The sequence below is a fragment of the Etheostoma cragini genome, chromosome 20 (genome assembly GCF_013103735.1).
Source record: "Etheostoma cragini isolate CJK2018 chromosome 20, CSU_Ecrag_1.0, whole genome shotgun sequence".
In the NCBI taxonomy this organism is placed as follows: domain Eukaryota; kingdom Metazoa; phylum Chordata; class Actinopteri; order Perciformes; family Percidae; genus Etheostoma; species Etheostoma cragini.
Window position 1 is genome coordinate 18,244,014 of NC_048426.1, and position 16,562 is coordinate 18,260,575.

Below are 16,562 nucleotides of genomic sequence, written 5' to 3' on the forward strand. Positions count from 1 at the left end.
CTCGGTTGGACTGTGGCGCAGGTTTATGAGGTCATCACCACTGTGGGACTAAGTGAAAACTATGGTGCGTGATGAAAAAGACAGCACATCTTGTCACAGTCACAGCAAACAATCCCTCTCTCCCTCTCTCCCTCTCTTTCTCTCTCTCCCTCCTGTTGTCATTGCAGCTTAGCAGTGCCGCACATTTATGATATCATTATCCACTGCGTCATCACCTCTTTGCCCAACACAGACCCAAAATATGTCAGCCCAGTTGGGCTTTCTTATGTTGCACTCGTCAACGTGTAACCACACACACCTAGTATAAGGACAAGTTATGCTCAGAGACATTTATAGATACACAGCGCGACACCAAGATTGCAACCAGACTGTGTGCAAACCTTTTCCTTTCTGGGCTGCAACTCTGACTGTTGAAGCCATCCAAACTCCCAGCAGTTGTGTCTCTAATGGAGTCTCTCTGTCAGATCAAACAGCTCCTACTGACGGGGAGAGGAGACCTATCGCAGCGCTGGAAGCCTTTCAGTTTGACAGCCCAAACACGTTTGACTGGCAACACAGCCTGTGTCTACTCTTCCATTGCTAGAGATCCCACACAAATATAGTAGCGCCACCAGAGAGGGGACAAGGGGGGGGGGGGGGGGGGGGGGGGGGGGGGGGGGGGGCTAAGGGAGCCCAAGCCCGTCGGCTCAGAAAATAAGTTGTGAGGCGTCCCGCTCACACAAAGGCAAAGCCCCATAGCTCAGTCTTTTTCTTTTTTAAATGAAATCGCATGTGAGTTGAATATTAGGAAGTGCGCATGGCTTCCAGCAACCACCGAGCTATAATAGCAGAGGCTGTAAATCACATTTTCACCAGCAGACAATGCCCCTTTGTGCTTGTTGTGTGGCTGTCCCCTTTCGCTGGAGCCCAAGGAGAAGCAATGCGTGTTTAAAAACGGTGTAGATTAGAGTTTAGGATGTGAGGAAAAGTGATTAAGATGAAGTGTCAGTTTTAGACCTCCGGTTAATTAGTGGCAGTCATGTCAGGAGGAGCAAGCAGGACAATCTGCCCTCATTTAGCCCCATGGTGAGGGGTACCTTTGATGTGGTTGCACATGGAATGCTGTTGTTCATTCCTCTCTGCAACAAAAGCCACATGTTTTTATTTTTTGAGACTTAGATCTCTGTTTCTTTGGACTATAAAGAAACATGGTGAGGTATGTAACTTATGAAATGAATGGCATGAACGCCAACCAGCAAAACACAAGTCGTTGGAGGACTCTGCCAACTAGGCACTTGGCCAAATGGATTGTTCTTAGCTGCATTGTGTTTTTGTATTCAGGTGGGTTAAAGGAGACAACGTTTATTAGTCATCCCTGCTGTCTGTGCTTGCAGAAAACCACTGCGCACACACATTCAAGCATAGTCTTATATAAACACACACAAATACACGACATGTACACATTTTCAACTTTTTAACGAGTGTCATCAGTGTTCGTCCCATTCAACTCCTTTCATCGCCGTTGAGGGACTGTTTCAACAGGGGTCATTCCAGGTTCTGTCACACTCATTCAAGAGCAAATGGACTTCAAAAAGCCCCCAAATATTGAATTCCCATTTATTTTCCTCTTCAGAGGGGTTCAACCTCACGAGCACCATCTGACTCAGCGCAGAATCCAACCAGATTCAAGCAGGAACCCGGCGCTGGTTTCCTGACAAGTGTCTGTGGCACTTTTCTCTGCAGACGTGAGACAACTGTTGGAAAGTACTCGGCTGGCCCTCAGGGCTTTTCAACGTAAGGAAACAAGGGTGTGGCGACCCTCAGCCTGCAAGCCAAGGAGCTCAGGAGTGCACTTAGACACATGCTATTGTCAGAATTCATAAATCCAGTCTTTTGCACAGTAAGTCATTATTGTCAATCATTCCAATTGATTTAAAATTGAATCAAAAGAGATCTAATCCTCTCCAAATGTCACTGAGCCTTTCTGCAGTATGACTCTGTTTCTGTGATGTCTTTGGGATTGATTCCCAGTTCTAGATTAAGCAAACCTAATTGGAGGCTAAAATGCATTTCCAATGGAGTCTCTCCATTCAAATCATTGCTTAAGTCAAAGACTTGGCTTAATTGGAGTCCGGGAAACCACCCGTGTGTCCGAAGTGACTGAATGTTTCCTCTCATCATCTCCTCTGCTAATCAATAGTGGCGTTGCCCATGTACAGTTAGCACCCTGGCCACGTTTAGCTAGCATAGTAAGGCAGGACTTTCCCTCTGACTCACAGCCTGAAGCGTCCATTGAGGCTTTGCTGTAACTGCACACTAATCCCCTGATTGCTGTGTTTAGGCCCAGCACGTCGCTGCTCCACGTCAAGGCGGCCGCGGCTAACGACGAGCTAATGACACAACGATGACAAGGTGCGTTTGTAAACCCAATCAGTAGCCTGGAGTCTGGCTGCCTGGTGATTAGGTTAATCAAACTCTATACTGACTGAGTGACTGGTTCGCTGTCTGCCTCTTATGTCATCACACTGATTAAAGGGGAAAAGTTGTGTTCAAGTCCATCAGGCCCTTCTAACACAAACGTCTCTCTGCCAGGTTGGCAGTGTTACCAAAGCTAGCTGTCACGCTAAAACCTAAGAGGACTTCCTGTTGAATTGAGGAACAACTTAATTTCAGTGTAATTTTGCTAATTTTAACATGACGGAATGTGTAAAGATGCCGTTACCTTCCTGCTATAACTTCCAACTGTTAACTGTTTTCTTCTGTAACAATTAATATCTAAAAGCAATAATTAAGCTTCTTGGTGCAATTAATGTTCCTCAATATGCAAAGGATTCAAAGTCTCTTTCTAGGTCACACTTAGATTTTAAAATCAACAAATTGAACAAGGTCGTATCTTACAGGAAAGGCTCATTGGTTAAAAAAAACAACTCTCACTCCTGTCAGTGTGAATGTAGAACCACAGTACACAGTAGTCCGTTAAATATTTTTTTAAGCACAAAACACAAATTGGCACTTTTATAAAATCAAGAAAGCAGTCACTGATATTTTTCAGTTAATTCCTCTGCTGTTTAGTCACCATGTGGGTAATTCTGCTGGACTAAACCATATGTTAGTCCTGACCAGCTATTACGGTGAGGTCAGACAGCATTTAGAGGGGGAAAACGTCACGGTCATCATGTTGACATGCACTGCTCTGACTCAGCATGGGGAAATAACTCAGGCTGGACTGCGTGTGTGTGTGTGTGTGTGTGTGTGTCTGTGTCTGTGTGTCTGTGTGTCTGTGTCTGTATTTGCATGTAGTCTATATGTGCGCGCTTGTGTGCGTATACCATGAGGTTCCCTGTGCGTTTGTGCTCGTGATGGCTGAGTCTGTGACCGTGAGAAGAGTATGTGCAGCAGACGGAGTGACCTCACAGCAGACAGACTATGGAAGAGATGGAGGGGCCACTTCTGCTGCACAGCTGAGGGGGAATCCCTGGCATGGTGTTTCCTACTGAGGGAATACAGAAGTGAGCAGCTGTAGAGAAAGTACATCCTCGCTAAAGTTTACTTCAGGGCAGAAGCTGCTTCAATACATGAGTACTAGATCACTTTGTAATTTTTGCATGGATATGTATGATGTAAAAAAGGTTGCAGAACAAGCAGACTACATGCAAGAATAGGGAAATATGGAAATTTGAGGGGGAATAATGGATTTGGTTTTGTCAGTTTGTAATCATTGTGAGGTTACTGAGCTACCAACACCCGCACACAACCCCTTGGTAAAACCACAATTTGCACTTTGGTTTTTGTACAAATTATACTAAGAAGACTTAATGTGTTAATTAATGAGCTTTAGATACGTTGGTAGTCAGATTTTGTGACCTTTGGACAAAGCCAGGCTAGCTGTTTTCTCTCTTTCCACTCTTTATGCTAAGCTAAGCTAAGTTGCTTACATATACAGATAGTGGTATCAATCATCTCATATAACTCACAGCCACAGCAGGAAGCTTATGCGTGCACGCATATTTTTATCAAAACATAAATGATATTGCTATGCTCAAATTTGCATCCCTCATCTGTAGTGCTGAGTCGAAAAGCACAATGAGGTGGCCCATTACTGATGCAGTCAGCACAGTTATATGTACACCCCAATGAATGGCAAAGAAAAAACTAACATTTTTAAAATGGTGTCTTCACACAAATCAATTCGCTGTGGTTAAAGTTATGTTTGAGGGGAGGGAAGAAGCGACCAAAATACCTATTTTATTGCAGCAACGACAATTAACTGTATGTAAACAAGTTGAGAAAAAAATTCTGGGAAAATAGAGAATCAGAAAACATTTCATAGCTAGCAGCCTCTTGTATCCTATCATTATCTGCATTTTTTCTCCACCGTAATTAACTTCTTTTTTTTTGCTTATGGGAAGAGGGATGGGCTTTAAGGATGTTTTGAGGTTGATCAAAGTTGCTTATAATGATGCAAAGATTCAGTCTGGATGAAGGATATTTTGTCTGTGAAAAACATTCCCTTTATTCCTTTGATGGTGATAGAATAAATTCCTATGAGCCTTAAATCTTTGCAGAACTTTTACACATGAAAAAATAAAACTCTCCCTTCCTCCTGTGTTCCATTTTATGTAAAAAAATTATAAGAAAAATAGTAGCTGTCGTCTGATATGTTTCTGAACATGTGGGATCTCCATAAGTTTGAGTCATTTTATGTGCTGCCGACCAGACCCATGCCCGTCCATTAAAGTAATTTGTGGCTTAGAATGCAACTGTAATGTTAAAAACAAAAGTGCACAGCAATCAACCTTGTGCTTAGTCACAGGCAGTTTTTGCTTTTCCTCCTGTCTTACAGCAAGAGCCAGGATGTTGTTGAAAACATCTGTTTAATGATACAGGGAGGGGTCTAAACAATAAGTCTTCTTCATCTGAGTCAAACTCAGGTCACAGCTCTCTAATTGTAGCCAGAGTTACTGAAATCAAACCACACCTGTGAGGAGACAAATGTTTTATTTCAGGTTTTACTTAAATTGTTTACCTTATTGCTAGCTTTGCCAGAAAATTGCAAGCAAATTCCATAAACCAGCTGCAGAAATGTAGGTTAATAATACATAAATTAGCTTACAATAATACTTGTGTGTTTTTCTTCAACCCCAGCCTTACCATGTAATAAGCTGTGGGGTTGGCCTGTGGTTTAGGGCGTAGGTTTAAAACAAAATTAAGAAACAGAAAATTGCGAGAAAGGGTTTTCCTTAATTTAGTTGTCCACCATGCAGGACGAGTGAGATCATGATATAGTCTAATAACCGTGATGTGGGTTTAATCATTTTAACTTAAGGGTTTATATGAAATAATATCAGCTCGTAAGTGAAGCAATGAACTTTGAAGAAATGAGTCATAGAAATAGAAGAGCCTCATCCGGCATGGGCATTGCAGTTTTTTTAAATCAAGGGAATAATTTTGTAATGTGATCATTTCCACCTCGTTATCCAATTACGCAAGCATTGTCAAAGTCTGCATGTTTTCCTGCCAACATGTAGTTCCTCTTTCAATTTCTTTTTCTTGTCAAGACAATCCCAGTTAAAGATGCGGGTCTAGACACTATGAATTTCTTTTACATCACTTGCATTATATTTGGACATTTGGGTCCTTAAAACCAATTACTATCAATTGCCACTCTTTAATTATCATTTAGGACTATATTACATATAGTCACAGTGGATGTGTTCCGCATGCATTCCCTGACTTCACTGCTCTAACAGCTGCCACACAATCAGATTTTAGAGTATAAAACACAGACTAACTCTGGGTGAACTGTGTTAAAGGGGGCAGAGACGCTGTGTATTCTTCCTGTGTGCTTGTCCCAACACTAGGCAATTTCCAGTAGAATTACAGAAGCCACCCCCATCCAGGAGTGAGTGTTTAATGTTGCTCAAACTTTCAGAACACTTCTTATTCCCCAGTTAGAGAAATCTGTACAGCACATATCCATATTATCAGATTGGCTGAAAAGAAACTAGACAGAAAATTGTATTATATATATATTATAGCGCAACTTTAACCTTGACCAACGCAACGCTGTGCATGGCGTTTGAGCTAAAAAGTGTACAAGGGTGGAGGCAGGTTTGGGATTAGTCAACCACTTAATCAGCAAACCCCTCTGCATACTTTACCTCGAAACCATCTTACTGGCAACCCCTGAAAGTGTTCCCCATAAAGTCGTGTTGACAGACGGTGAAAACGGCGAGACGGACCAAAAAGTAAATAAGTACCTCCAAAAACGTTTACAGTCCTAATCAAGTCCAGAGCGTTCCCTCTATTCAGCGTGCCTTCAGAGTTTTATAAATAGATATTATACTTGGCTAAATTGGAGACAGGATTTCAGCGCTCTGTGGCTGTCATAAGTTTTCTATTATTTGCTTTCACTTTAGAATATTGAAACTCTTAATATCTGGTTTCAGCCCGCTCAGCCAGTCTTCATGTTTTGGCGTCACTCAGGGGCCTCACGCTCAGCAGGATTTTGAATGGATTCCAATCAAGCATGTTAATTTAATAGGGGGGGGGGGGATGTTTACCATATGACTTTATTAATAAATTCAACAGAGGCCGGCCATGTGTTCAGTCAAATTTATAGCCTTTTTCTTTTTTGAGCTACCGTACAGTGCCTTTTTATTTGTCCGTGGTCAGCTTGAAGTTTGTCTCGGGTTTTATCCTGTGTGAATGATTCATTTTGATGCATTTAAAGAGTCTTTCTCTCACACTGACTGTACATGTGTCTCTCAGGCTTGTCCCTCCCAGAAACTTGTAGAACAAACCAGACCACCTCCCAGAATCCTTCAAAATAACCTTGCTACAACTGTGGTGAGGCAAGGCGCGTTTCTCACACACAAGCCCTCACTTCCATTCATGCAGCGCAATAAGCCAAACAAATAAAACCATTCCCACCCTAATAAACCAGGGCCCTTTTTTCTCTGCCACAAAGGGAGCTGGCTCCCAAGAGTGTAACAATCCTAAAAAACCGACCCCTGTATAAAACAGCCTGCGAGGAAAACAGCGGCCCTTCCAAGTAGAGGGAAATGCAGTGACAGAAACTGGATATGATAGGATAGGATATGACCCACCGGCCCAATGGTACCTGCTGTAACCAGGTACCCCACATGATGCAAACGCTGCCAATATGTCAGGATCGGAAAACTCTGTAAAGTTTATACGATTGTGCTTCACAGGGGGAAAGTCTGGGGGGGGGGGGGGGGGGGTTTTGGAGCCTACTGCTTTTTTTTTCTCTTCTTCTTTTTTAAAGAGTGTAGAAGTGTCTCAGAAATGCTGCTTTCTGGTTAAATAGTGGTGCTGCTGTGTGAGGGTTAGCAGGTGTATAGCCTCATTGTGGTTATTATCAGTAAACTGCAGCAGTAATGTGAGTCTGCATCAGATTAACGCCTCGTTGACGCTAAAGCTCTCCATCTCGGTTTCTCTTTCTTTCTCTAAAACCGGACTAACTGTCAGACTATTAGCTTTTTTCTTGTGCCGAATACCAAATTGGACGCCATTAGAACGTCAGCAGCTCTGTCTGTTCTCTTTGTGCGTGTGTGTGTGTTTGTGTGTATGTGTGTGCCTGTGTGTGTGTGTGTGTGTGTGTGTGTCTGTGTGTGTGTCTGAGCTTGAGCGGAGGACTGAGGTTTCTGAGGTGAGGCATCCTCTCGCTTCTCACGCGAAGTGCATCTGATGTTGCACATCACATGCTTACATGTGTTCTCTGTCTGTTCTGTGAGATTGGCTGAAATGTTTAAGAGTTCCCAATGTAACACCTTACGATACAAACTAATAGTGTTTGTGTTGTGCTGCTGACATGTGTGATAGTGCTGGTGTCTTTTTTGAAGTCACAAAATCAGTGATGCCATGGCTAATGAAAAATGTGTTACAGCTCTAAATCATTGTAATTGAATGAGGAATTGTTTTATTTATTAACTTTAATCATCAGTATTTCCTTTTTGTCATTTTTCAAATAACTGAGATGTTGCTCACACCAGCAATTCCTGACATCTGAATAGATGAATATAATATTTCCATAAGCTTCATGTGCTGTATTGAAGTCAGAGCTTGGGAAGACAGACATTTAACAGTCTCCTTAATTTTTTAACAACCGTTCCTCTTAATTTCAATTTGATTTTAGTTTAAAAAAGAGAACTTGCCAAATTGCTTTGCCTGTGTAATGCAAGTTGTTAAACTAACCACTGGGGTATTTAGCTTACATGAGGTAGTCCCGATTTGAAATGCTTTCAGATTCAACTGGCGTATTTAGTGACTCTTGGTCTTTGTTCTCTCGCAGTTCAGTTTCAGTCTCCTGACAGAACGAATTGTAAAAGGATATTGCGTATTCGCTAATGATTTCCAATGGATGATTGCAGCTTTAAATGCTTGTCTCTTTCCCCCTCTTGACCTACTGTCTCAAAACGCGTCTCACTGCTCAAAATCAGGAACATTATGTTAGAAGTTTTAACAGCTCAAAAGCCTGACAGACTGCATGAATGAAACCATGAGGTCGGTGACATGCAGATCTGTAAACCGTGAGGAAATAACGGGATGCAGATCCAGTGGTTCTAGACAAGAAAAGGGGGGGCTGAGCCTTGTCAGAAGGAAACTATGAATGCCTATGTGTCTGTAGAAGCTGTGAGAACACTGGAACATCATCCCCTATCACTGCGGTTCCACTGTGGATATCGGAGGATTGTTCTCATGTGAGGCACAGATGTGTGTGTGTGTGTGTGTGTGTGTGTGTGTGTGTGTGTGTGTGTGTGATTTTGAGATATATTCTGCAAACAATTAGGAGCTGGTAGTGCTTCCCCTGTGGCTGTCTCTAATTAACATTGCAACAAGGCCTTAATTGGGAAGGAGATAGTTTTTTTTTTCTGCTGCCTTTTGGTGTCTGTCTCAGTGGTTGTGTGATGAACAGTAGGAACAACTACGTCTCCTGGCCGCCATCAGATTAACAATGTCAAGACTGACTACTTCATGTTTGTGTTTACAGGAATACATTTGACTTCAAGTATTCTCATTTAAAATCAGGTAAAAGTTTTAGCCATTCTATTTCACTATTTGCAAGTAGAAGCTGTCTGATTGGAATTACCATGGCAACAAATGGCTTCTTCATTTAGGCTGGCGTTTAGCGTCGCCAACTATAGTGCACTCACCTCACCACATAGACCAAAAGTACCTCCTGGAAGTAAAGCAGAGTGAGAGAGCCTAATATGTTTTTTTTCTTTGCTCTTTTATTGTATTGCTGTGTTCCAGTAAAGGGCCCAGTCATGTGGAGCCTCTGAGCTTGTATTCTCACAGAGAGAGCGCCGAGTCTCACTTGATAATGAATGTCTGTGGTGAGAATCCCATTATGGTACTTCTCCATCAAGCCTACAGAAAACACAGGAGCGCAGAGGCAAAGGCATTTAAGGGCCATATCATTCAACTAGATGAGGGCTGCCGTGCAAATCAGATCCTCCCTCAGCACACATGTGTGTGTGTTGAGAGAGAGATGAATGCATTCACACACTACAAGAATCACCCACCTCACATTTGAACATGTCAGTGCTTTTATGTCAAAAGAAGCAAGTTGTCAAACTGACAAAGCTACACATTCAAAACAACTGGACAAAGGGTGGGATGCTGGTGGAAGGTGGGTGAATGGAGGGGAGAGGAGGGGGAGGGAGAGGGAGGGGAGGATCAGCACTCACCTCTGAGTAGACTGCTGCTGTAGTTGGAGAAGGAGTCAAAGATGCTGTTTGATGCCATGACAGGGAAGCCAGAACAGTGAGGATCCTGCGCTGCAGTCAATCTCCACTGACCTTGGAGAAGAAGAATCACAGAAACAAAGTATGAGAGTAAGAGAGAAGAGAGGGAAGGAAGGAGAGCGGAAAGGACAAAACTCCTGGAGCTCGGAGCCCATTTGCAACCAAGAATCTAGGGTTTGTGACTACCGCAGGAATCCTAAGCCACAAGCCTGCAGAGAGAGCAGCAGCATGTGTTAGCAGCAGCACCAGGAGACGGTGGAGAGAGAAGTGGAGAAAAGAGGGTAACAGGGAGCAAAGAAAAGAAGAAACTGAGGGAGAAGGCAGTTGAGTTGAGAAAAGCAGTTTGAATACAGGCAAGAGCAGGATTTGTGTCTCCAGGTGTCGAGGTGGACTCACCAGGGCTGGAGATGAAAGGGGGCCCACCTAATAGAGCCTGGGTGGTGGAAGCGGGCCGGCGTGGAGGGCTGGGCTTGTGGTCCTCACGCAGTGGGCTGAAGGTCTGAGGTTAGCCAGCTAACTTGATAGCGTGGTCTGTCTTTCTCTTTCTCTTCCACGATGGTGGTGGCCTGACTGGAGCGTCAATGCTAGTAAAAGGCTAAAAGCCACAGTCTATCTGCATCCTCCTCGCCATCCTCCACACAGAGGCACACACACACTCCCCTCCGTGAGTGGTGGAGCCCACGTCACATGTCACGTGAGGTCACCGGGCCTCTCCCTCCCACCCTCTCACCCTACTTCCCCTCCCTCCTTCTCTCCCTCCCTTCTACTCCTATCGTCTTTGCTTTTTCTCTGGTTTCTCTGCATCACTTTTCACTTTCCATGCTTTTCCTTCTTTTATTTGCCATTTTCACTCTCACTTTTGATTGGGCGTCCAAGTTTTGGAAACATTCTATTTTCTTTTGAGTTCAAACTGGGAAGCGGCCTGCGCCACTGTGGCTCACTGAGGTTTGCAGAGAGCACTAAAACCCACTATAGAAGAGCTGGAGAGGCATTAAAATAAATTTAGCAAAACACCCCCCCCAAAAATGAGAATAAGACAAGAGCGAATCAGATGAAGAGAAAATGAGAGATAGCTGTGGCTTTAGCTGCTCCTGAGAGGCAGGAACATGTCAGTCTAAGTGCTGAACAACACTGAGCGTGTTGTTCTTGACTGTATATGTATGTCCTGTGCTAGTTTTATGTTTGTCTGACTCACAGAGCACATCTGTGTTTGTAAGAACTGGTGGTTTTGGGCCTGCAAAACCTCCACCCTCCCTTACCACTCGATAGTATCACAATCTCAGCCTCATTAGAAGCAGCACTGCCATTTGCTCAACTCTCCTTTTGTCGATACCACCCCCCCCCCAAAAAAAAGTCAGTATTTGTGGCCTAGCGTAGTCTCTTCACTCCTGTGAAAGTGCAAAACGATTTCACCTAATTGTGGTTTTCACACCTATACATTTTCTAGGTTCTATTACTTTGCTCGTACAGTATGTGCCTGAGATGTGATTTTATACCATTACTGCTTTTCCTTTTTCTACTATTTATTTTAAAGTTTCTTCTGCAGTTGTGAGAAAAACAGGAAATGATTCATATTGCTTCAGAGTCATACAGAAATGAACTGACGAGCAGAGTGATAAATGTGCAGTCAGAGAGAAAGACTAACTGTGTAGTACTGTTAATCTGACAATCACTCCTACAATACTACAAGCATACATGTGAGTTTCTGCCTCTTTGGGTGTGTGTGTTAGTGCACAAATCACTGCCATTTGCAGACCTGTGGTATCCACACTTCCTCTCTCCTTTCTCCTGTCTCTCAGTGACACACACTGACCATGTCTGGCCATGGACCCAAACCACCGTCTGGTCACTCATATGACCCAATTGCTTTCTCTGCAAACTCTTTGTGTGTGTGTGTGTGTGTGTGTGTGTGTGTGTGTGTGTGTGTGTGCGTGTACGTGCTTCATTCTGCTCTATGTATGGATGTCAGCCCACTTAGTCCTTTGCTAATTGCTGGACAAAACTGCTGCATGGACAACAGCATGTGTTTGTATGTGTATATACAGTACCTTGTTCTCTGTGTGTGTGTGTTTGTGTGTGTGTGTGTGTGTGTGTGTGTGTGTGTGTGTGTGTGTGTGAGAGAGAGAGCTTGCTGCTCTTCCTGGTAGCCCGCACTGCCCTGTAAATGAGCAGTTGCTGTTGAGTTAGGCGGCAGCGCGGGCTAAATGACACGGCGTGTCGGCAAGTGTGGCCGAACGCTGAGGCCACAGCCGCGGCCCCAGGGCTTTTATCAGTCCGTCCAAGCGGCCACTACAGGCCTCTGACTTAACCTCACACACAGCAAGGCTTCCTCTTCTAACACCTTTGTTACCTCCCAACATGGCCTCGGCCCTGGCCTGCCAACCCAGGGACAGATTACAGCTGTGTGACTCTCTGCTGAACAAGAGGTACTGCTGTCAAATAGGCCACAGGGAACACTGCTCTCTGCAAGGCCACGGACATGATGACTGCTTGTGTTCTGAATCATATTTAATATTCTTCATCTTAAAAAAGATGTTGATAGGTAGATAGATAAAAGGTCTCAGCTGAGTTCTGGTCTCATCTGTGTTTGTTGAAAAAATGGGATGCTCAAGAGTGCAGGTTTCTCAGCACAAGGGCTTGTGGTTGTTTCAGTTTATAATCATTTCATGTGCATGTATTTATGCAAGTGTGACTGTTGCTGGTAATAATTCATGTTGTTTTGTTGAGATTTAATTATAAGTGTGTAGCATATTTTTCTGCTCACTGTTTTCACAAGGGAAGACTGTTTCAGATCATTGACAATTTCCGTATTTTTGTCCATTTGTGGTAAGAGACGTTGCGTCTGGATTTTCAATGAGGAATAGAGAAAAGCTAAACAAATACAGGACCATTCCACAGTATTGTGAAAGAACGGGAATTGGCTCCATTGTAGTGTAGTCCAAACTTGACATTTGAAGAAAGCACTGGAGTCAAGGCCTTTTTTCTTCTTTGTCGAGGTAAACATCTGCTTCATGTTTTGAAATGTATCTCATGGCTTTGCACTGCCCATGACTGTGTGGAAAATAGTCTGAAGATCATTGTGGCCGTCTTTCACTCAATTCTTTTTCCCTTGCCCAGGCCTTGTTTATCAAGCCCCTGTATTTAAGCTTAATATAACTCCTGTTTTGCTGAGAAAACTGTGGTGGTTTAATCACTGTCAGTGGTCCTACGCCTCTCGGGTGTGGCTCGTGAGGCAAAAAAGACCCAGTGCGGTCGTGCGTCCAGCTGCAAAGGGGCTTATTTTGTGGTCTAAAAATTGCAGGCTTCCCCATATGTTCCCTATAAACGTGGAATGCAGCGTGGGACTTGAGTAGGCTTTTATAATGAAGTGGCCGTCATTGCATCAAACACCATGTTCCTGCCTGTCTCTGGGATAGGCCATGGAAGCCCATTTTTTGAGCTGCGTACCCAGGTCCAATGTCCTACCTGCTCACTTACACCTTGTACTGCCCATTTTTATTCTAATTATATTAAACTGCTAATTTCACTGACGGATGTTCCTGTCCACTTTCAGTACACCATACCCATAGTGTATTCTTGTTAATTATAACATTGCATGGATTTGATTTACCTAATGACTTTACATAAAAGTTTTACATTTAATCCTATTGATACAAGACACAATTTATTCTGGAATATCTTCAACTAATGAAGAAGTTTGCATAAGACAGTGTAAGAAGCAAAACTATAAAACATGTACAAATTCCTAACATTTTAAATAAACTGTTCTCAAATCACATCAGCAGCCATACAGTGGAAACAGTTATTCCAAAGAAATTTAAGTTTTTAGAAAGTAAGACTGTTACCAACTCAGCATTGATCTGTGTGTCTACATGTGTGTGTTCACGTTGTTGTTGTCATTGTAAGCGAGGCACTCCCAGATGCAGTGGTTTTACCATGCAGTAACACGGTTGGATATGATCGCCGGGCCCATTATTTATTTATTGGCTCCAGGCAGTAGACATGGAGGCTTGACTGTGGTAACTACACAGAGAGGAGGGGAGTGGGAGCACCGTGTCGCCACACTTGTTTCGGAGGAGCGCTACATGTATGCAGTAACTTATGGCGGGACCGAGACAACGGCTATGATGGGTATGTGTCCGTAGGAGAGGAGTGTCACTACAACATAGAGAAAGATAAGGAACAATGATTAAGAAAAGAGTTGTAAGGACAGATAAAATTTAATATCATAATTAAGTTCTAGACATTTTGATAGTCACCCGGCTAGCAGTATTCCTTTGGTAAAATGTTGCATCTCTGGCACCCGCAAGACACATTACCATGTTTACAGGTAGTAAACGCTCCATCCTACCCCCTCACCCAAACTCTTCCTGTTATTCAGAAACTGTGCCAACACAAAGACCAAGGTTCCAGTTTCCGTTACAGCAGGCCAACCACCGGCAAAGAGCTCTTATGGCTTACGTGATAATTCATGGCTGTCAATAGTTCCTCCTGTGTAGCTTTAGAAACACAGTGCAATAAAAAAAGATAAGTCACATCACATCAGTGAAGTTATGTAATCTGTGCTTTTCAGAATTTTTATGTCCCAGCAATGTAGTGATAGCTGAAAGATATATGTATACTGTTTTATTTATTAATAGGCATAATAGTAAATATACATGATAGTGGAACTCCTGGCTGCATTGTGCTCAGTTGCTAGTACTTTGAAAATCTTATCAAGAAGATGAAAACAAACTAAAAACATTAGACTGTTCATGGAGCGCCTTTATGTTCAAGTTTTGTTTCACAACGCTTATCACATTGTGCTTGTGTGTTTTGTGAACCACTTGTCTTCACCAGAGTGGTAAATTTACAGTCAGCTCTGAGGTACACAGAGGCACCACATCATGGCAACTGAGCAGCTGGAGGGTGAAGTGCTGCAGCCTCCCATAAAAGCACCCGTAAACCCGAGACCTCAGTTACCCCAAATGCTCCAATGTTCAACACACACACAGCTCAGCCCCAGCCAGACCAGAATAGAGCAGACCATGGTCTTGCCACAAACCCAACGGATCCCATTGGCCTCAGTGCATCATTAGGATCTTTTGAGCTAACACAGGTGGAATGTCTTCTTCCTTTCACTATTTGATCATTACCGCTGAAATGTGAAATGCATATTTTCTGCGTTGCTGAGGGTTTTTTGCTTTGCAGAGTTGCAGTTAGTATGTCAAAGCTACTCTCACCATGTTTTATTACCTGTGCCTGTGTCTGTGTGTGTGCATGCATATTTCCTGTGGTTCAGACATGGGTTTTGGATGTGACAGACGAGCCTGCTAGCCTGTGTGGGGCAGGATGTTCCTTTCCAGCAGATGCACAGTGGTTTGTTTAGATACTATGTGCGTGTGAGTATGTGTTGCTGCTGCATTAAAAACAGTCACACGTCCAGCGTGGAGGCAGTGGCCTTCCGCCACACTGTAAAAACAGACATCGAAGCTCAACTCCATTAGAGTAGTTCTGGTGCGATTTAAGATGTAAATGTAAGTGCAGAGTTTCACTGTTACAGTCTTTTAAGACGTGTTGAGCTCATCTACTTCTGTAAAAACTGCAGTAGCATAATGAAAAAAAAGTTAAATTATATAATAAATTTAAGTGCTATATAGTAATATTATCAGCAAAATGTATTCATTTTAAGTAAGTATTCATTATGCCCACATAATTCCTCCTTTCATTGTTACATTATCACATATAATAAAATGTAATTATAAGTACTAATATGTTTCTGTATAAGGAGCGTTCACTGTCGGCACTCTGAAATGTTGTTACCTATGATGTAGCATACAATTTAAACACTTAAGTAAAGTTAAAGTACCTCAAACTTGTACGTAATGTAGATATACTTTGAGAACTATCTGTATCATAAAGAGTTTGAAAACTTATACTTGACTGAGTATTTGTTGGTCAGTCTTATTTTGACAAAGTAACAACCAGAGCATGTGAGAAATAACATGAGAGTCTGCAGCATGATAACACATGACTGAGTGTGATGTGAGAAACAAGTGTTTGACCAGATTAGTAGCGCGGTTTATTATTTGCTCACATCTGAAACTTAAAACAAATGTTCTAATATTCAAATTATTTTATTGTTCTAGTCTTTTTTTTACATTATGAGAAATATTGGTGTTACCCATTAACACTTGTAATTTGTAATGAGGAATTTCTTTGTTTTTAAACATCAATTTAAATCCTGCTCATGTGTTGACTAATTGGTAAATCTGTCACAGTAAACACTAATTTACTTGTGATGTGATTGTCCCACATGTAAAAAAAAAAAAGAAAAAAAAGTTTATAGTGGCTTCAAATTTGGTCAATTGTTATCAATCAATCAATCAATCAAAATGTATTTATATAGCACTTTACAACAACCAGCAGGTATCCAAAGTGCTTAACAAAATTAGTAAAAACATTCAACAGAAAGAGTAAACATAGAAAACAGTAAAATCTGAAAAGGTTACAAAGAAACAAAAGAATAAAAATTGTCACACCACTGCTACGTATTAAAAGCCAGACTGAACAGATATGTTTTAAGCTTGGACCTAAAAAGAGTGACATCTGTAACAGTACGCATATCAGGGGGTAACTTGTTATCAGTTAGAAGATGTAACACTGCACATGGTCATATCAAAAAGGACATGTTTGCTGTTCCAAAACTGGTGCGAGTCCGTGTAATGGGTATCAAAACCATACTTCTAACCATCCCTCTGCCACTGATTTGTGTGTGTGTGTGTGTGTGTGTGTGTGTGTGTGTGTGTGTGTGTGTGTGTGTGTGTGTGTGTG

At 42.4% G+C, this 16,562-nt stretch overlaps 1 protein-coding gene across 2 annotated transcripts in view; it reads right to left on the minus strand.

Annotated features, from left to right (window-relative positions):
• The window catches only part of runx3 (RUNX family transcription factor 3), a 48,588-nt gene extending 38,151 nt beyond the window's left edge, over positions 1 to 10,437 (minus strand). The window contains exons 1-2 of one of the 2 annotated variants that reach the window (XM_034858031.1): positions 10,146 to 10,429; positions 9,693 to 9,803 (exon numbers count right to left, since the gene is read on the minus strand). In XM_034858031.1, coding sequence (XP_034713922.1) covers positions 9,693 to 9,750 — 58 coding nt within the window. In that variant the 5' untranslated portion in view covers positions 9,751 to 9,803; positions 10,146 to 10,429. Of the gene's footprint in view, positions 1 to 9,692; positions 9,804 to 10,145 lie in introns of both variants that reach the window. The other variant, XM_034858032.1, reaches the window with a different exon arrangement.
• Between the last annotated feature and the right edge of the window lie 6,125 nt (positions 10,438 to 16,562).